The sequence below is a fragment of the Phocoena sinus genome, chromosome 2, assembly GCF_008692025.1.
Source record: "Phocoena sinus isolate mPhoSin1 chromosome 2, mPhoSin1.pri, whole genome shotgun sequence".
Lineage (NCBI taxonomy): Eukaryota > Metazoa > Chordata > Mammalia > Artiodactyla > Phocoenidae > Phocoena > Phocoena sinus.
This window is the reverse complement of record NC_045764.1, coordinates 25,930,546-25,951,866: the sequence shown is the minus strand read 5'-3', so window position 1 is coordinate 25,951,866 and position 21,321 is coordinate 25,930,546. Positions and strand designations below refer to the sequence as shown.

The window sequence follows — 21,321 nt, the reverse complement described above, 5'->3', positions numbered from 1 at the left end:
GGCCTAGTTGCTCCACGACATGTGGGATCTTCCCATACCAGGGCTCAAACCCGTGTCCCCTGCATTGGCAGGCAGATTCTCAACCACTGCACCACCAGGGAAGCCCAACAAATGTAATTTTTAAAGATGCTTTTATTGAAATAAAAAAATGTTAAACTAGGAATAAATCTATGAAAAGATGGGTGAGACTTTTATGGGAAAAACTGGAAAGCATTAGTAAAGAACATAGGACACCTAATGAAATGGACAGATATACCATTTCATGCAAGGAAAGGCTCAATAGCATAAAAATGTCCATTCTTCCCAAATTAATTCATAAAGCCAATGCTGTTCTGATAGAAATCTCATTAGAATGTAATAGATCCCAATTCATGCAGAGAAATAGAAGGCCCAGGACAGGGAAAGTAGTGTACCCATCAGGGAGCATTATGACTGAGCGTATAAGCTATTAAGACTCACTCCAAAGGTACAGAAATTACACAGCATTATATGGGTGCAAGTGTAGATAAATAGACCGTTGGAATGAAATAGAGAACCCAGAAACCGACTTATGAGAACTTATTGTATCATAGGCGTTATGAAAGAATGGTGCTCTCAGCAAATGATGTTAGGGGTGGGGACAGTTGGCCAAATTACCTTATACCACATACATACAAAAATAAATTCTAGATGGGTTGAATATACAAATATGAAAGATGAAACTTTAAAATAGTTAAAAGAAAATACAGTAGAATGTTTTAAAATCTGTTAAATTTCTTTATACATATGCCCACACATGTATAGATTCTATATAAATACATAAGTATGATCCTGTACATGCCTTTTTTCCCTCAGTACAATCTTCTTTTTGCTTGGCAGTTTCCTCCCCCTTTCCTCTCTTCTCCCCATGTAAGTCCTTCCATTCCCCCAGTTCTGCGCTAACCCATGTCACCAACACTGTATGTATCCCTCTATATTTTGCTCATATAATTATTTACAAATACACAGCCTCACAGATAAGATACACATAAGCAGGATTTTTGTTTAGTTTGCTTTTCAAAATTAGGATCATATTATTCATACTTTGCTGCATCTTCTGGATATAACCTTAGAATCAATAGAGATTTCTTGAGTTCTGTCACCTCATTTTTTAGTTTTTCCCAGTTCTGATTTATATTGTTCTTTCGTGTCTTGTATCATTTTCTTAATGTCTTTTTAGCTAAGTTCGAAATAGTATTTTATAGGTTTGCTCTGCATCTGTGAGCATTTCCTTTTGAGGTGACTTCATTCCCTGTAGGGATGTTATTCTGCCCCTTATTCTCTCTTTTTTCTTACAGTTATTTTGTGTAGAATTTGACTTGGGGAATTTTCTGTTCATTTTAATATGAATTTAGTTTTCCTGAACTTTTACAAAGAGGCTTGGTGCAGATAGCTTTTCTAACTTTATAGAGTTCCCTCTTTTGTTGTTTTCATGGGGCTTGCTTCTGAGACTTCCAGGCTCCGTATATTTCCCCCACTTCTATCTGGACTTTATCTTTCCTTTTCTCAGTTGCCCCCATCCTGCTCTATGTTGATTCTGCTCTCAACAGTTTCTCCTCAGGGTGGGGCCAGGTCCTGGAAGGGAGCCCTGGCTTGTCAGTTTTGAGAGTTCACAAGGGCTAAGCTGTATCACAAGTAACCTGAAAAGTTATTTTGAGGTTTAAGGGAAGAAACGTTACTTAAGGATTCTTTTTCAGTATTGATTAAGGACCAGAACTTAAAGCTATATACACAGTTTTGTCACTACTGGCACCAGTAGGGCTGAATGAAGGTGATGAATGATAACTGGAAGGTACTCCCGGTACATGGATGTTCATTTTCCACCTGATAAATCCTGCTTCAGGCAACAAATCTTAATTACTTGGGCCATGAGAAAAGGATATTTTTTTCCTAGTGAAATCACCCCCCCCATAGGATAAATAATATGTGTTCCTTTTTTAAGAAATTTATTATCTTTATATATAAAACATATTTTACTTTTTCTCTAACAAGTATAGAGTTGACTTACATAAGAGTTCTGTTCTGAAAAACTTTAGATAAGTAAGTTTTTTAATAGGGTGGAATCACTTCACAACAAGGGATGGTTTAGTCAGAGGGGACTTTTTAGAAAGTATATAGTATGTGCTGGCGATAACTTATGGGCATCCCTCACAAAAATAATTTTCTTATGAATACAGCCTAAGACTTCACTTTTTAAAACTGATTTTTCTAGTTGTATGTGGTCTTTGTTTAATGGACTAACATGCATGCCTTCTATATAAGAATAAATTTTTTTCTTTTTTATAGAAAAGAAAACGAAGAGCAAAAGATGATGATGTCATAAGCCTTAGCAGCCTTGATCTGAAGGTAAGCCTTACTGCTCTGGCAAGGAAAAACATTTAAGAGTATGCAGATAGCATTTTATTTCTGTGCTATAAAAATAATGAATGCTGGGGTTTTTGCATTTTGCATTTTTTAAGTGCAAAACTGAATAATATTGGCTGTCACAGATCTCCTCTGTTTTCTGTTCTACTTCTTTGTTAAGAACAAATAGAAAACCTCCCTCAGAATAATAGTGAACACAAACTCACATGCCTAAGGAGACCAGGCCTGTAGTCTATGCAGAGAAAGGAGTAGGTGGGGGACTGTGGTGAACTAGAAGGGCACCATGCCTCTCCTCAAGAGAGGTAGCTGCTCCTTTGCTCTAGCCCCCAAATCTAAAAAGCCATGCAAGCCAAACAACTTGTCTACAAGCCAGATGTAGCCCAGGGGTTTCTAATGTGTGATCTATGATAAACTAAAACCCAGTGCAAACTTAAAAATAATTATTTTTAATAATTATTTTTAATTATTTAATTATGTAAATAATTATATTTAATAATGTAAATTAGTTATACTCAAATAAAAATTTTTAAAAGAATAAGAAAAATGTAATAATAATTTAAAAAACCTGCCCCCCCAAGTAATCCTCTTCTGTAAAATTGTAGTTAAGTCCAAAACTCTGGCATCTTTGAAATTACTTATTTCATTTTTGTCAGTTGGCAAGTTTTACAGAACCATCTTGGTTTTAAGGAACCTTTTTAAAAAGATTGTTATGGAAAAGTTACACATTTTTAAAGTAATATTTTTAAAAAATGTTTGACATCACGTTTAACGATGGCAGCTGCTGCTTTTTATTTTCTTTTTTAAAGGGTTGGAAAAAAATTTTATTTTTAAGATTTAATTTTTTATTTATTTTTGGCTGTGTTGGGTTTTCATTGCTGCACACAGGCTTTCTCTAGTTGCGGTGAGCGGGGGGCTACTCTTCATTGTGGTGCACAGGCTTCTCCTTGCGGTGGCTTCTCTTGTTGCAGAGCACAGGTTCTAGGCGCACAGGCTTCAGTAGTCATAGCACGCAGGCTTAGTAGTTGTGGCGCACAGGCTTAGTTGCTTCATGGCATGTGGGATCTTCCCATACCACGGATCGAACCTGGGTCCCCTGCATTGGCAGGCAGATTCTTATCCACTGCACCACTAGGGAAGTCCCTGCTTCTTTTTAAAGACAAGGTATTTTCTAAAAATTAAATTTTTATAGGTCTGCCCATCAACATTTTAGCAAATCTGGCAATCCAGATTTTGTGGGTATGTGTACATGTCTTTATAGAAGAATTATGTGTTTTTAAGTGTTAGGCTTTTTGCAAAACAGTTTTAGTTACATTTTTTAAATCTTGTTTTCAAAGAAAGAAAAAGGTGTGAATGGCAACCCTGAGTATTTTTAGGTGTGCTTCAAATGAAATCTTATGCAGAAATAAGAGTTTGCCACAATAAAATCCATGGTCAGATCTACTTAAAGACAATCCTCCTTTTTTTCACCCCAGCTTCAGCAATAATTAATATACCATCAGATCAGTCTCATATCATCTATCCACTCACCTACCCTGCCTCCCCTGGATTATTTTGAAGCAAATCCTAGACATTGTATCATTTCATCTGTATCATCAGATTCAGTGTTCTCACTTTCCTTGATTGTCTTAAACATGTTTTGTTTTGTTTTTGTTCATTTTATCTGTTTGAATTGTAATTCATATAAGGTCCATACAGTGAGATTGATTATATCTCTTTAGTATCTTTTAATATATAGGTTTCCTCTCTAGCTCTTTGTTTTCTTGCAAATTTTTGTTGTTGTTGAGGGAACCATGTCTTTTTTCCTGGGGAGCTTTCCACAGCCTGAAAAGTTGTGACTGCATCCCCATGGTATCATTTCCTGTGTTCCTCTTTTCTCTGTATTTCTGATAAATTGGTAGTTAGATCTAGAGAGTGTTTGGGGCTATTATGTACTTCCCTCAGAAGGTATGTAATGTCTTTTTGTGATGTTCCCAACATTAATTATCATTGCCTAGATCCATTTATTCATTGGAGGTTGCAAAGTGGTTATATTGTGCCTTTATCAGTCCTTTGTTTATTAACTGGAATACTTCTGTAAAGAGAAAATTCCCCTCATCAGCCTTGGTTACTCAAAGGTACTGATTTATAATAAAGGTAGGACAAGTGTTTGATTCCTTTCCTTTATCAGTTTTCAAAAATAATGAGTTTTATTCATTAAAATTCTCTAAAAGTAACGAATGATTTTTCTTTTTAATATTATTATGAACTCATGGATATGAACACATTTTTGTGTTTTGATCCATTTTAGTTATTACTCTTACTATGCTCAAATTTTCCCATCTTCGGTCTCTGGGTGCTGCCTCAGGAGGTCTCCTATGTCCTTTTCCCCCAGCTTTATTAACATATAATTGACATATAACATTGTATAAATTTAAGGTGTACAACGTTTTGATTCCCTATGTCCTTTTGACATGACCCTCACCTTATATCTAGAGGCTAAATGGCCTCCTTTTCTTCCTGGATGACAGGTTATTCCAAGCCAACTTGTACATTTCTTTTTTTCCTGTTCCATACCTGGAATCGGTCATTTCTAAAAGCCCTGATTTTAGAGGCTAAAATCTGGGCATTTTGAACACTTGTTGCTACCAGTTGATCATTGTTTTTAGGCCTTTTTAATGGACAGAGCTAAAAATATATATATAATTTTTAAGATAAAATAAATTATGAGTTTATATTGATATTTTAAATTCAATGCTAAAGGATCTTTTACTTAATCTCATTAATCTTACTGTCTAGATCTCTTTCACCTGCACCAAAAATCTGGTTTCTGTGGGACACTGACATAATTACTCACTTGATTTACCCTTGGTTCAAAGACAAATCTACATTATTACAAATTACTACCACATTACTACAAATGATAAAATTACTGAAAAAATTTTATGTTTCACATTTTTTGTTTTTTATATATAGGTTATAGTGAGGATATATAAATTTTATGTTTTAAAATTATTGAACTAGTTCTCTCCTATGTGTAATTATGCCAACTCACTTTATTTGCAATTTTTAAGAATTACTGCTTTTTAAATTTAATTTTTCTTATAACCATGTAACAAAATTGTGTAGAATTTCAAAGTCAGTTCTACAAGATTCTTGTTTCTATCCCTGGTTCTCCTACCCTACTTCTTTCTTCTATACAAGATGTTTTTTTTTTTCCTTTTATTAATTTCATGGTTTATCCTTCCACTTTTTAAAATTATAAGTAATTGCATATGTTTGTGTATCCCACTTTCTTGGATAAACAATAGCATGTTATCTTTCCTTATGTGTTCTGTTTTATTCTCTCCTTTTTGTTTTACTTGTATGTTTTAGCTTTGTTATATCTTTCAGTGTTTAGGAAGATTCATGTATTTGTTCTATTGGTTATCTTTCTATGATGCCTTCACTTCTCTCTTTTTGTCTATTGTAGATTTGTTCATTCCTGTGAGCATTGTTTTAATTAACTAGCCACCTCTTCTCCCTCCTCTCCTCTCCTCTCCTCTCCTCTCCTCTGACTGAAGTAATCTCTCTTTATTCTAAGTTAATATATTTAAAGTAATAAGTGCTTATTTTACTTTTCATGTACACTCATCATTCTCCATTTTTAAAAAAATAGTTTTGCTGTATCCCCAGGGTCAGCACATTCAGCCATTATAAACTAAGCTGTGTACCCTGATAACCACCATTTAGACTTAGTTCTACAGGTAAGTATATATTTAATGATCAGCACCAGTCCTTATATCTATACCTTTTTAGGTTTTTGGTTTTCTGAAGCTCATTCTTTAGCACAAGGGTCAGCAAACTGTGGGCCACAAGCCATATCTGACCTGCCCATTTATTTACATATTGTTTATGGCTGCTTTTAAAAACACTACAGTGGCAGAGGTTGAATAGTTGTGACAGAGACCATGTGACCTGCAAAGGCTAAAATATTTACTGTTTTTTTTTTACAGAAAAAGTTTGCTGACCCCTGCTCTAGAATTGAGTAAATTCAGAGGAAGTGTTCATGGGAGCAGTATTCCCTGAGTTATTGAATGTTCATATCAGTTTGTTTGCAGCCTTTATACTTGAAGGTTAGTTTGGATGAATATGAAATCTAAGGCTCATATTTTCTTTCCTTGAATATATTAAATATTTTACTCCATTGTTTTCTGGTATAAAGTGCCACTGTTGAAAAGTTATAATAAGTGTATAGTTTCAAGTCATCTTTTGTTTTAGGAGCATTTTTTCTTGAATTATAGTTTTTGGTATTTTTTCTATTGTTTTTGCCTCTCCTCCCTGCCCTTTATACTTAGGTTGGGTCTTCTTTTTATCACTTTCTTTCAAAACATTTTTTTGTCTTTTTTATTTTTAAATTCATCTTCCTTTTTTACCTTCTTTTTCTCTCAATGCATTAGCCATTGTTTTTTTTCATTCTGAAATAATTTTATTTTTAATTCTTTCCTTCTATCACTTTCAAATCCTCCTTTCTCCACTTACCTAATTTCTGAACTTTATGTTCTTTCATAGCTTCTATAATTTTCATTTATTTTAGGCTATAAAGACATTATTCTACTCCACATTTTGTTTTCTTATAGTAGTTTTAAATGGGTTTCATGATTCTTTTATGAAGTACATTAAGTTTTCCTTTCCTGTATTTTTAGGTGAGAGGAGTGGGCCATGGTAGCCTGTTTTCAGCTTCATGACTCTAGAGCCCCTCTTGTGTTGTTTTCACAAAGTGATTTTTAAAAGTATGGCCTCTTTGTCTTGTTTATGGTTTCCTTTGCTGTGCAAAAGCTTTTAAGTTTAATTAAGTCCCATTTGTTTGTTTTTATTTCTGTTACTGTAGGAGGTGGGTCAAAAAAGATCTTGCTGTGGTTTATGTCAAAGACTGTTTTTCCTCTAAGAGTTTTACAGTTTCTGGTCTTACAGTTAAGTCTTTAATCCATTTGGAGTTTATTTTTGAGTGTTAGGTAGTGTTCTAATTTCATTCTTGTACATGTAGCTGTCCAGTTTTCCCAGCACCACTTATTGAAGAGGCTGTCTTTTCTCCATTGTATGTTCTTGCCTCTTTTGTCCTTAGAAGACTAAAAATAGAACTACCATATGACCAGCAATCCCACTACTGAGCGTATACCCTGAGAAAACCATAATTCAAAAAGAGACATGTACCACATGTTCATTGCAGCACTATTTACAATAGCCAGGACATGGAACCAACTTAAATGTCCATCGACAGATAAATGGATAAAGAAGATGTGGCACATGTATACAGTGGAATATTACTCAGCCATAAAAAGAAATGAAATTGAGTTATTTGTAGTGAGGTGGATGGACTAGAGTCTGTCATACAGAGTGAAGTAAGTCAGAAAGAGAAAAACAAATACCGTATGCTAATGCATATATATGGAATCTAAAAAAAAAAAAAATGGTACTGATGAACCTAGTTGCAGGGCAGGAATAAAGAGGTAGACATAGAGAATGGACTTGAGGACATGGGGTGGGCGGGGGCAAAGCTGGGATGAAGTGAGGGTAGCATGGACATATATACACTACCGAATGTAAAATAGTTGGCTGGTGGGAAGCAGCAGCATTAGCACAGGGAGATCGGCTCCGTGCTTTGCGATGACGTAGAGGGGTGGGATAGGGAGGATGGGAGGGAGGCTCAAGAGGGAGGGGATATGGGGACATGTATATGCATATGGCTGATTTGCTTTGTTGTGTAACAGAAACTAACACAGTATTGTGAAGCAATTATACTCCCATAAAGATCTATTAAAAAAAAAGTATGGGGCTTTTCCCTGGTGGTGCAGTGGTTGAGAGTCCACCTGCCGATGCAGGGGACACAGGTTCGTGCCTCAGTCCGGGAAGATCCCACATGCCGTGGAGCAGCTAGGCCCGTGAGCCATGGCTGCTGAGCCAGCGCGTCCAAAGCCTGTGCTCTGCAACAGGAGAGGCCACAACAGTGAGAGGCCCGCGTACCAAAAAAAAAAAAAAAAAGTATGGCCTCATGTTTTCTGAAATCTTTCGTTTCTGCTCCCTTTCTCTTTTATCTGGACTGTTTCTTGTCTTTGCTTCTGTTACCCTGTTCCGCTCAATTTGGATCCTACTCCTAGAAATTTTTCTCAGTGCAGTGTTAGTTTCAAGAGTTTCTGTGGCCCAGACTGCTCCAGCACCAATAAACCTTGTTACTTGGAGGTGCTCTTGCCCATGGCGTGAGGCTTTGGTCCTTGGAATCCTTCCCAGTTTAGACCACTGTTCGCAGTGCACCACTGTTGGGGTTCCCCTATTCTTGGGGCCATCAGACAAGCCCAGTTGCCTTCCCTTTGCTTCTCTGTGCACAAATGCTGAAACCATGTGGGTCTCATAGCTGTTCAGTTTGCCTCCATCTGACCAACAAAAGGTGTGGGGGGAAGCACTCTCATTTTTGGTGTTTATTGGGTTTTCTGTTTTGCTATGGTAGTCGCTCTATCTGCCTTTTCTTTTTCTTTAAAGAATGAAGACCTATCAAAGATTAGTGTATTAATGTATTGATGAGTAAGCCAACAGAATGGTAAAGCTGGTCAAAGAGCTATAGGAAACACTGAAGTATTCTAATCACTGAAAGAAGGAATGGTGGAGTACAATTGCTAAATTTGATACAAAATAGATTAATAGCCTCATCTACATGTCTGCCTACCAAATATATTTACATTGCTATCAGTCCCTACAGAGTTAACATCTACCCTTACAGAGTTGTAACAAAAAAACCTTAATAGCAAATAGTGAATCAAGCAAAAGGTACACAGCCCTAGAAAATGAGATAATCTAATGAAAAAGCATTCGGGCATCCTTTTTGTCTGGTTTCAAGTTTTGGTATTTTCTGCCTCATTCTTTCCTTAATTTTATTGCCTTTCTAATTCTGATTTATGTTCCTTCATAGCTAATTTTGGAATATTATAGTTTTTGTGAGTATGTTTTTCTACCATGCCTTTATTTTATTTATTTATTTTTTTTTTTTGGCTGCGTTGTGTCTTCGTTGCTGTGCGTGGGCTTTCTCTAATTGCAGTGAGCAGGGGCCACTGCTCGTTGCAACACATAGGCTTCTCACTGCGGTGGCTTCTCTTGTTGCGGAGCACAGGCTCTAGGCGCACAGGCTTCAGTAGTTGTGGCACGCGGGCTTCAGTAGTTGTGGCTCACGGGCTCTAGAGCACAGGCTCAGTAGTTGTGGCGCACTGGCTTAGTTGCTCCGCAGCATGTGGGATCTTCCTGGCCCAGGGCTCGAACCTGTGTCCCCTGCATTGGTAGGTGGATTCTTAACCACTGCGCCACCAGGGAAGCCCCAATGCCTTTATTTTTTGTAGGGATGTTTTTTCCCCTATATCTTTTTTTAATATAAAAACTTTGTATTGGATTTGATTATGATTCTTTTTCCTGGTCATTGTTATGTGAAAATAGTTTTAGAAAGAAGGAATGAGTCAGGAGAGCTTCATGACTCTAAAAATTCCTCTTCTGTTAGGACTCTGTGCTTTCACTGCCAAGGGCCCAGGTTCAATCCCTGGTCGGGGAACTGAGATCCCACAAGCTGTACTGTGTGGCTAAAAAAAAGAAAGAAATGATAAATATATAGATATACTTTCTGAGTTCTCCAGGACCTGTTTTTCTCCTCAACTTTTATCTGAACTTTTTCTTTCCTGTATCTGTCAGCTCTACTCTACTGTGTTCGTATTTGAAATCTTCCCAGAACTTGCTCCATGGTGTAGGGCTTTGTCCTTTGAATGAGCTTTGAAAGTCCATTACGCTCAGGTGTTCCAGTCACAAACTCCTTACTGTCACCCTTGAGTATATAAAACTCTTTCCAGTTGCAGTTGCTATTCTCAGAATGGCTTGCCTCACTCTGCAGTGAGGAGCTGTTAATAGTTTTGGGGATTCTTCTCTACTCAGATCTGGCAGATGTTTTGTTATTTTTCTCTGTTTTCTCATCCAATACCATATAGGTCTTAGAGTTGTTGTTAGTTTATCCATGTTAACGTATTTTTGGATTCATGGAGATGTGTATCTTGTTACAGAGTGCTGTGCATATTGACTTTGGGTTTTGGTTTTGCTGTCCTTGCTCTACATGTCTTTATGGAAGGATTTGGAAAAATTGTAAAACTGTACCGCTGCCACCACCTTATTCCCAGAATTGTGCCTCATGTTATTTTGTTCCCAGTGTGGTGAAAGGCAAATTCAGCATTCTTCTAAACCTAATGTAATTTTAGCAGATTTTATTGACATTGAATTTACTGGAATTATTTGAATTACTATAATTTTTAGGGTAGATATTATATTATGAACTAATACTCACCAACTAGGTAAATGGGCTTTCTCTAGTTGCGGTGAGCAGGGGCTACTCTTCATTGCAGTACGCAGGCTTCTTATTGCAGTGTCTTCTCTTGTTGCGGAGCACAGGCTTTAAGCATGTGGGCTTCAGTAGTTGCAGGACGCAGGCTCAGTAGTTGTGGCTCACGGGCTCTAGAGTGCAGGCTCAGTAGTTGTGGCACAAGGGCTTAGTTGCTCCACGGCCTGTGGGATCTTCCCAGACCAGGGCTCGAACCCGTGTCCCCTGCATTGGCAGGTGGATTCTTAACCACTGCACCTCCAGGGAAGCCCTCTTTTTTTTTTTTTTTTAAATTCCACAAACATTCATGGAGCACCCACAATGTTCCAAGCACCATACTGGACCTTAGAGATAAGATTATATACAAACAGGAAACAAGAACCTCTGACAAAATCATGCCTGCATAGATTACAATAGACTGTGCAGAAGTACCAGTTGGTATTAGAAGGAGGAATGAGAGTAATAGAAGATATTTTGGAGGTCTTGGTTTGGAGTTGGGTTTTTATGAAAGCAAATGTGAACTTAGGAAGACCAACCCAGATAGAGAAGGGGCATCTACAAATACCAGGAATTAAAATCAGTTATATTAATACAATGATGAACAAATGATTTGGAAAGAGTCAAAGAAATATAGGAGAATGAAGAAATGAAGTACAGAAGGTTAATTGGCCACTTAGTTGAAGGCTATAAATGATAGGCTGAAGAATTTATTGATCTCACATGAAAATCAACAGAAGCAACATTCTGGATTCTTGAAATGATTTTCTGAAGTATAGTCTTTCCATCTGTATAGAAAGTATGGGTTAGTAATGGTCTGGTATAGGTTAGTAATGGTCTGGTATAGTCTAGAGGCCTTGAATTGGAGTAATGGCTGTGGAAATGAAAACAGCATTCCTAAGGTTCCATCTTTATCAATCTTTTCTTCTTAGTTAATCCTTCTCGGAGAACTCATTCAGTCAATAGATGCTGCTGTCTAAAACTGATGACTCCTAGTCTGAATCCTTAAGCCAGATCACAGTCCTAATGTTCAGAACTTTTTATCCGATTGCTTCTAGGGGTTTGTAACTGGCCTCCCTGCCTATAGCCTCTTTATGGTGCCATATTGATCTTTCTCCACAACTTGGTCTTTTTAGTACCTTGCTTGAGTTCTTTCAGAAGCTGTTTATTGCTTTAAAGATAAAAATCAAATCTTTCACTTAACATATAAACCCCTTTATGATGAGTTTCCCTACTCCATCGCTCCAGAATTTTTCGTATCATACTTCCTATTCCCTTTCCTTTGCACATCCTCATTCCCTTTCTTTACCTGGCTTATGCCTCTTTATCCACTATTCAGGCATTATCTCCAGGAGTCCTTCCCAGAGTCTTACCTCTCTTTGTGTATTTCATGCCCCCACCCGCCTAGGGTGGCTACTTCTCCTATGTGCCCCTTGGTAGGGAGAATTGAATGGGGAAGGAGCAAGTTAGGATTCCACGAGGAGGAAAGAAGTTAGCAATGAAGTTCACAGTAGCATTAAGCTGTATTTACACCTTGAAAATAATGACCGGCCAAAACAGAGATGCTCGACCCTGGCGTCAGGTCAGAGTCACCTGGGAGCTTTTAGGGGAAGAAATGTGCTGCTGGGCCTTATCCCAACTATGTGAAAGTTGGGTGATGGTGTAAGGAATGAGGGTGGATGACATTGGGACCTAGGAACATCTGGGGAGGAGGGAATTTGTTTGGTTTTTTTGTTTGTTTGTTTTTAAGATGTCCAGGTGATTCTTGCTTATAGCCAGGGTTGAAAACTACTGAGTTAGAGTATGGCATTCTTAAACTTATCCTTCCCCCCAAAATAGATACTGTGTCGACTCCCCAACCCCTGTTTTTTGCGTGGGCTTTCATCTAAGAACGATAGTATGTAATAAGCTAAATGTAATCAGTTCGTATGATCATTTAATGCCTGTTGCTGAAAATCATTCACTTTATTTACCTCTATATTTCATAGCCATCTGTTTGATGAGTAAACAGATAAGTAATATTGGTCAAATAAATGAAATAAGACCTTGGATTTGGGTAAGGATGTAACATGAGCATTGTGTTATGTATTTTGACTTAGGATATCTTATATGAAGAATTTAGTATTAATTGAATTATCATGTGATGCATCATTGGCTGTGAAGCTGTGATTGCTTATCAGATTTGTCTCTAAGTAAAATTTCAGCACTATCTTTTATCAGGTTGTCTTACTACTGTGGTATGTATAAGTTTATTCATTTTAAAAAGAACACAGTATTTGTTTTCCAAAGGTGTTTCTCAGCTCTGTTTCTTAGCAGCCATAACCTTGCCTTTTTCTTCTGATAGGAAGAGTCAAAAGTGACTGTTTACTTTGTTAATGTGAAATAATACTGGGATGAGTAATACTGAGTCATTTTTATGACTGAAGTTCTTTAACTCTGATAGTGATCAAAAAACAAACCAAAACACTTCAGAAGAAATCTTTTAAAATATATGAACAGTTCGTTCTTTTTCTCAACGTTCAGATTTGGGGATCTCATTTTCTTAAAAGTTAAATAGCCTATTGAAGTGTTATATTTTGAGTATTGCTGTACTGTGCAATTTTAGATTAAGCCTAATACTAAATTATGTATTTTATTCCTTAATAACTATGACAGGTAATTGGTTATTTTCCTGGGGCACAGATTTGAGAAGTTTGAAGCTAGCTGACACACAAAAGCTGGTGACTTAACTTATGAATAAGGCTACCTTACCACCCTTCACTTTGCATTTTCATATAACTTGTTGAACAAGGCTACCTTACCGCCCTTCATTTTGCATTTTGATATAACTTGTGATCTCTACTGGTTGCCCTGTAAAATAATAAAACATTGTTTCTCTGTGACAGAAGTCCAGAAAATAAAGCCAACTGTTGGTACAGGTGATAAAAGTTAAGAGAAACCAAAGGTATATCAAAATGGTTCCTCTTAACTTAAAATATAAAAATTAAATATAAAACAATTATTCCTGATAATGCTCTAAAAATCCATTAATCCAGAGCTATTTATCCTTAAACTTAATCATTCCTAGATAGCTATGAATCATTCCTAGACTGCTATGTGCATCTAAATACTTTTGTGTGCTTTTTAATTGTAAAAGTAACACACAAATGCATTGTGCTTGTACAAAAGTAAAACAACTTTTTCAAGTCCCCTCTTATCACCTCCATCCTCTGAGGCAACCAGTTACTATTTTATGTGTTCCAGGTCCTTTTCTGTTTATTTACCTACTTTCACACAGTGTGTATAATGGTGACATATATATGATGTCGTATATATACTTATGCTATAGCTTGCTTTTGCTATTTATATCTTATCAATACATATAGGGCTACCTTGTGCTTTTTTTTTTAATAGTATTCCATAGTATTAAAGTACCATAGTCTACTTAACCAGTCCTTTAAGAATGGCCCTTTAGTATATTTGTCTTTTCTTTCTACATTAAAAATAATGCTTAATGTACCTCTTCCTTGTGCACAAAGGAGGGACCATGCTTATGTCTCTAATATAGTTACCCAGAAGTGGAATCGCTAGGTTGCAAATTTCAGTTTTTTTTTTTTTTTTTTTTTTTGCGGTATGTGGGCCTCTCACCGTTGCGGCGCACAGGCTCCGGACGCGCAGGCCCAGCGGCCATGGCCCACGGGCCCAGCCATTCCGCGGCATGTGGGATCCTCCCGGACCGGGGCACGAACCCGTGTCCCCCGCATCGGCAGGCAGACGCTCAACCACTGCGCCACCAGGGAAGCCCGCAAATTTCAGTTTTGATAATACTGTTCATTTGCCTTCCAGAAAAATTTGATAGATTTTCACTTCTCCATCAGTCTATGATAATAAACATATCCTTATACTCTTGTTAGCCCTGGATTTTACTAATATTTAAAACCTTTTTCCAATTGTTGTGATAGACAACCAGACAGAAAATTAATTAGGAAATAGAGAACTTGAACACCACCATAAACCAATTGGACCTAAGAGACAAATACAGAACATCTTACCTCAAAACAGCAGAATATATATTTTTCTCAGGTGCACATAGAGCATTCTCCAGGATAGACCATATTTTAGGCCACAAAACAAGTCTTAATAAATTTGAAAAGATAGAAATTATACAAAGTACTATTCCAATCACAGTGGAATGAAACTAGAAATCAGTAACAGAAGGAAAACTGGAAAAATCACAAGTAAGTAAAAATTAAACAACATACTAGTAAACAGCTGATGGGTCAGAGATGAAATCACAGGGGAAATTAGAAAAGACCTTGAGACAAATGAAAATGAAAGCAAAATATACCAAAACTAATGGGATGTAGCAAAAGCAGTGCTAAGAGAGAAATATATAGCTATGAATGCTCACGTTAAAAAGAAAGAAAGAGGGGCTTCTCTCGTGGCGCAGTGGTTGGGAGCCCGCCTGCCAATGCAGGGGACACGGGTTTGTGCCCCAGTCCGGGAAGATCCCACATGCCGCGGAGTGGCTGGGCCCGTGAGCCATGGCTGCTGAGCCTGCGCATCCGGAGCCTGTGCTTCGCAACGGGAGAGGCCACAACAGTGAGAGGCCCGTGTATCGCAAAAAAAAAAGAAAGATCTCAAATCAACAACCTAACCTCACACTTTAAGGAACCAGAAAAAGACAAACAAGCTAGACTCAAAGCTAGCAGAAGGAAGGAAATAATAAAGATTAGAGTAGACTTAAATAAAATAGGGAATAGAACAGTCAAGAGAGAAATTGAGAAAAATCGATGAAACTAAAATGTGTTTCTTTGAAAAGATCAGAATTGACAAACCTTTAGGTAAAATGACTAAGGAAAAAAAAGACAAGACTCAAATTACTAAAATCTAGAAATGAAAATGGAGATATTACTACCAATTTACGGGATTAAAAAGGATTACAAGAGTACTATGAACAATTGTACACTAATAGAATGGATAACCTAGATGAAGTGGACAAATTTCTAGAAACACACAACCTACCTAATCTAAAGATTAATATTTAATTCAGCATTGTGAAATTTTCTTGTTTTTTAGTTTATTTTCATCCTTTTATTCTCTGGTCTCTGCTTCTAAAGCTCCTATTCAGAAGATTTTGGAATATCTGGAACATCTTGAATTACTTTATATGTTTATTACTCTCTTTTATTCTTCCATTTTTTCTTTCTTTTTTTTTTTTTAAATTCTTCCATCTCTTAGTCTTTTGTGCTATTTTCTGGAAGAATTCCTTAATGTGCTAATTTCTCATTAGTGTCTGTTCTGCTATTTAGCCTAACTATTGACATTTTTATTTTGACAATTTCTTTTTAATTTCCACAATCTCTAGTTCTTTGTTTTGTTTTCTCATAATAGTCTTTTTTTATTAATATATTTTCTCTATTAGGTTTCTGGGGATATTAATTATATTTCTTTTAACATCTATTTGCTCTACTAACTAATATAAAATAAGCCATAAATCAAATGAAATTATGCTACGGCCAGTGAAGCTTGTTTAGAAGTTATGAACTCTAACTTTTGGACTTACCAGTTGTGTGTTACTAGTTGTTTGACTGTATAACTTACATAGCCATTCTAAGCCTCTGTTACCTGTACTTAAAGATAAAATTTTAATCTCAAACTTCATTCGTAGCTCTTCTCCACTCCCCAGCATATTCGGTCTTCATTCATTCACTCATTCACTCACTCATTTCTATCAGTATATTTTGGAGCTCCTACTATGTGCCAGACACAGAGAGCAAAACAGTCTTTGCCCTCATGAAGCTTACATCCTATTGGGGGCATAGATTATAGCTGTCTGTGACTCTAGAAACTTGTGGGGGAGACATGTATTCTAGTCTTTGAATACCTCTTTTCACCTCCTTAAGACCCAGTCTCCTCCAGGATGTTAGGCAGGGAGAAAGGACTGGAAATAAGATAGTCACCTTACTGGATGAGATTACAATCCTTTTCATTGTTGGCTGTAACTTCTGTTCTAAATTTCCCTCTATGGGATCAATGAGAATGAGTGATGGCTAATAAGGAATCCATTCTGTGAAACTCCCCTAGGTATTGGTAGTCTCTTGCAAGATTTAGCCACATCTTTTTGATGACCTTAGCAAGCATTATACCAACAGCCCTTCCAGTGCATGCTACCATCCCAGGGTAGGGTCTGCCTACCCTGATGCAACCATGCCAGTAAGACCATCTCCCCAGTCTCTTCTCTGTTCCTCATACTGGTAGAACCGGAAACTCATGTGGAGTCAGTGCCATATTGGCCCTCTCTGCTATTGAGAGTCCCTGAAGGATGGAGGGCTTGAGGAGAAGAGAGAATAATCTCTTTCCATGAAAAGTGCAGGCCCCCAAAGACCAACAGCTTTATTTCTCAGGCCTTTTCTTATTTTGCTGGGATAGTCCCAGGGAGAGACCTTCTGATATGCACGAGATAAATCATCCTGTTTAACTAATGCCTCCAGGATACTAGCACCTCTGTACTCTTGATAAGCATTAACATGAGATAGGGATTCTCCCACTTTGTGCACACTCCGAAGGTCCATCTGCATGCCTCTTCTCCAAAATATTTTGTCTCAATCTTTCTGATTTTGCTCCTTCCAAGTCCCTGACCAATCAGCCAGACCATTCACCACTTCTCAGGGGCCTGTATGGATCAGTACTTCATGCCCTTTCTCCCTCTGTATAAAGTGAACAGCCACATGTGCTGCCTACAGCTCTACCCACTGGAGGTATTTCCCTTTACCATCCCTAAATGGGTCCGTAATCGTGCTCAAAACAACAGATGAAGCTAATCCACCCATGAACTAGGGCCAAGTTTTTCTCCTATGTTAGTTGATTATTGAGAACCCCACCCCACCCCCACCAACAGATGAAGAATTGAAGGGGAAATTTCAGTGTAATGTACCGGGTAACGTGGCAATCTGTTCAGTAATTTACTTATGCCCTTTGGACTGGCTCAGGCCTGATTCCAAATAGACCATTTCCATGGTACCTGGCCAATCCTGTGACTCAGTTGGTATACTTGGCCTTGTTCATTTGGGGCGGCTCTAATTGCATTAGTCACATGATGTAATGTGGGCAGGTCCTCAGTCTTTACTATGGCTGCTAGCACACCAGGAGCTGCTGTTCAAACAGCAAGTGGTTTCCTGCCATGGAAAGCATACCTAGCTTCAGAACCCTAGGAATCTGCATTGAATTTCTCTTCCTGGCCTTGCCAAAGACGTCACACAGCATCTTTGTCTACCATAGACATCTCAAGCTTGATCAGATACACTGGCTCACATGGCCTGCAGGGCACCTGACACCCAGCCTGGACCTGCTACAGTGGCCTCTCTTGCTCTGGATCCTACTCAAAACTGTGAGCGTTTCAGATTACCTCATTAATGGGTCAGAGCAGAATTTCCAAGTGCAGTATCTGCTCTCTTCAACCTAGTGCCATGCCTCTTTCTTAGTGCTGGGATGCAAGGTGCAACAATTTGACCTTTACCTAGGAGGGGAGATCCCAGAAAGCCTCAGGCCATTGGACCTATTAAAAATTTTCTAATATGGCAGCCCTTGAATTTTCTTGGCATGCATTTGACTTCCTAGACTGTCCAGAATACTTGTCATTTCCCATTCACCACATCCTGTTAGTATGGTGTCATCAGTATTCTAGACTAACATGATGCTCTGTGGGATGTCAAGGTCCTTGTGGACTCTATGACAGAGAACATAAATGTTAACAGCCTCAGGACATGAAATGTAGAGTGCTGTCTACCACATAAAAGATAACTACGTTTGCTCCTTACTAATGGTTATTGAAAAGAACACACAGGCTAGATTAATAGCTGTATACCAAATACTAGAGATGTGTTGATCTGTCCCAGTAAAGGTTCTACATCTTGCACAACAGTTGAGATTAAAGCTACCACTTAAGTTTTCAGTGGTCCACTGTTAGCCATCACAGGCCATCTCGCTGCAGGAGGCACACAGATCAACTGAATGGAGATACATTAGAGACTACCACTCCTACCTGCTGTAATTCTGATGGCCATCTCTGCGTTTTCTCTCGGTGTGCAATATTGCTTCAGTTTATTACCTTGGCCCAGGTGTAGGGGGTGAAATTTCAGGGGCTCCCACTTGGCCTTTCCCTCTGTAATGACTCTGAGAACTTGAAGGTTACCACTTGCTTTTTCAGGCTTTTAAAGCAATTAACAAAAGCCAGCCAACTCTGCAATCCTTACAATTACTGTTGCCCCCATGTTGTTCATTTGTCACCACTGCTATACATATGTTATTGCTTCACTGCTCCATCTGTACCCAGTTCATATCTTGGTCCTTAATACCATTTTATCAATGAGTGACCAGTTCCAGAATCCCATCCGGTGTGTCTAATCTCTAGGGCCAGTCTCAGTGTCAGTGTCTTAGCCAGTGTTCCCTCCAGAAATCAGAGCCTGAGACGTGAGATAATTGACAGGTAGTCTCTTTTCAGGTGTGGTGCCAGGGAACAAGGGGGCAGCTCATGCATGCATCTAATTATGGGACCTTCTAAAGAGCCATGTAAAATACACCAAACAGTTGTCTTCTCAAGGGTCTGAAGAGGGTCTTTTATCCACTAGCTCCTGTGCTCCATTAGTCAATGGCTGTCCTATGGGGTGTTAATCCCTCACACTTCCAGGCTACACGTGTAAATGCCACACTCGGCATCCGAGAAGTCGAGGGTGGAAAGCAAGAGGGGCGCAGCTGAGGCCAGGACCTGTTGGAGGCGGGGCTGGTTACTGCAGCAACAACTGGAGTAAGAAATGAGCTGAGAAAACAGGAGGCCGGCGTGAGACAGTGTTGTTGGTCGTCAGGTTTTGACCTTAGCTGAGTTTCAGGGAAAAAAGGCAGAAAATCCCACTCAGCATTTTGTTATAGAAGTATAAGCAATCTTTACATGATACTGGAAGATCCCTGTGTACTTGAAATAAAAAGTCACCACTGACAGCACCAATACCCAATTTTATTTGCTGCTTGTATTATCATTGCAAAAAGAACCATGGTTTTGATAACATCAAGCTTCTTAGTCTTTCTAATAGTATTAACTGATCTGAGTTGATCTTTTCCCAAAGTAAATTCTTAGTAAAGCTTGGACCTACTGAAATTTTAATCCAAATGACATTTAAGAACTCAAATCCACATACAACTTCATTACTAACTTCTTTCATACTCATCTCATCCAAATGTAACTGCCTGTTTTGGTGGTGTTTTTAAACTCATTACTAGATATTTTAGAACTCTGATTCCTCAGAAGTTCCATCTTGTTAATATTTCAATCAGTGTTTCCTTTTTTAGTAAGATTTGAAATTCTGTTTTTAACTAACCTATTTTTAGTGAGATACATAGTAGTTATTTGTAATCTTGAACTCTAGAGTTTTAAAGTGGAACATCTTTTTTTTATATTTAGAAAAAGTCCTTAAAATATTTCTTGTGAACTGTGGAATCTTTTTATACACTTGTACAATTTTAAAATATATGTTTAATTTATCAATATAAAACATGAGAGCTACACAGGGCTAAAGATAAAAATTTTACTATCAATATAAGCCCTTACAACATAAAGTGGAAAAAAGTAGGTTGGCAATTGCATTTCACAATATCCCTTGTAGAGGGCAGCAGAGAGCTTAGATTTTTGTTTTTTCTTTACGGATAATAAGGCTTTCCTAGCCTAAGTTCCAATTGCTTGTTATTGTTCCAGACAAAAGTAAATAAAAACAAATATCTATACCAAAAAAAGTAATGATTATTCTTCAGCTTTAATTTATTTCTAAATTCCAGAATTCTAATTTCACATTAAAAGGAGAAAAATGGTAAGTAGGGTAATAGTCCTTTTTCTGTAGAGAAGGGAAACATCTTTCTCTTTACCTTATTCAAATTGTAGGAAACGAAGCATTGAAGGCTCCATACAAACAGAAGAACAGAGGCTCTAACTAAACCTGGTTTTTGGAAAACAGTAATTTTATCAAAAACTTGATTTCTTAAACAAAGCTGCATTATTCTTTTTAGATAACACAGTTATGTTTTTAAGTTTATAAACTCTAGATTTTCTACACAAAGACACTCAACCAATCTGTGTTTCAGTTGTAGAAAGTCATATAAATAATTGCTATTAATAACATGATCAGTAAAGTAAACCATTGATTGAAATAGGATCTCTTCTAAAACTTAAGCAGTTGGAACTATTTTGTTACTATTTTTTTATTTACCTGCCTATAATACAAGTAATCTCTCTACTGTGGTTTTATGCTTTCCTTCTCTATAAAATGTTGGCAGTTATTTAGCAAAACTAGCCTGGGACTAGGAGATTGGGTTTTAAACCCAGCTCTGCTCCTAACTCGTAGAATGACAACTAGCAGTGCCTGAGCACTGAGCTGTACAGACCGGTGCTGAAGGTGGTACATGGATTGTCTCACGGGGAAGAGACGTTGCAGCCACAGTTGAGCAGACCAGATTCAAACCTGTCCAGCCACTGATGACCTATGCAACTTGGGACAAGTTTCTTAAACTTTCTGAGTTTCCTCCATCTGTAAAATGAAGGTAATAATACATACTTCATA

At 37.7% G+C, this 21,321-nt stretch overlaps 1 protein-coding gene across 3 annotated transcripts in view; it reads left to right on the top strand.

Moving 5' to 3' along the window:
• The window catches only part of NET1 (neuroepithelial cell transforming 1), a 59,773-nt gene that overhangs the window by 16,763 nt on the left and 21,689 nt on the right, over positions 1 to 21,321 (top strand). For all 3 annotated transcript variants that reach the window (XM_032623655.1, XM_032623657.1, XM_032623656.1), the window contains exon 3: positions 2,305 to 2,364. In XM_032623655.1, the coding sequence (XP_032479546.1) occupies positions 2,305 to 2,364 (60 nt within the window). The remainder of the gene's footprint in view (positions 1 to 2,304; positions 2,365 to 21,321) is intronic.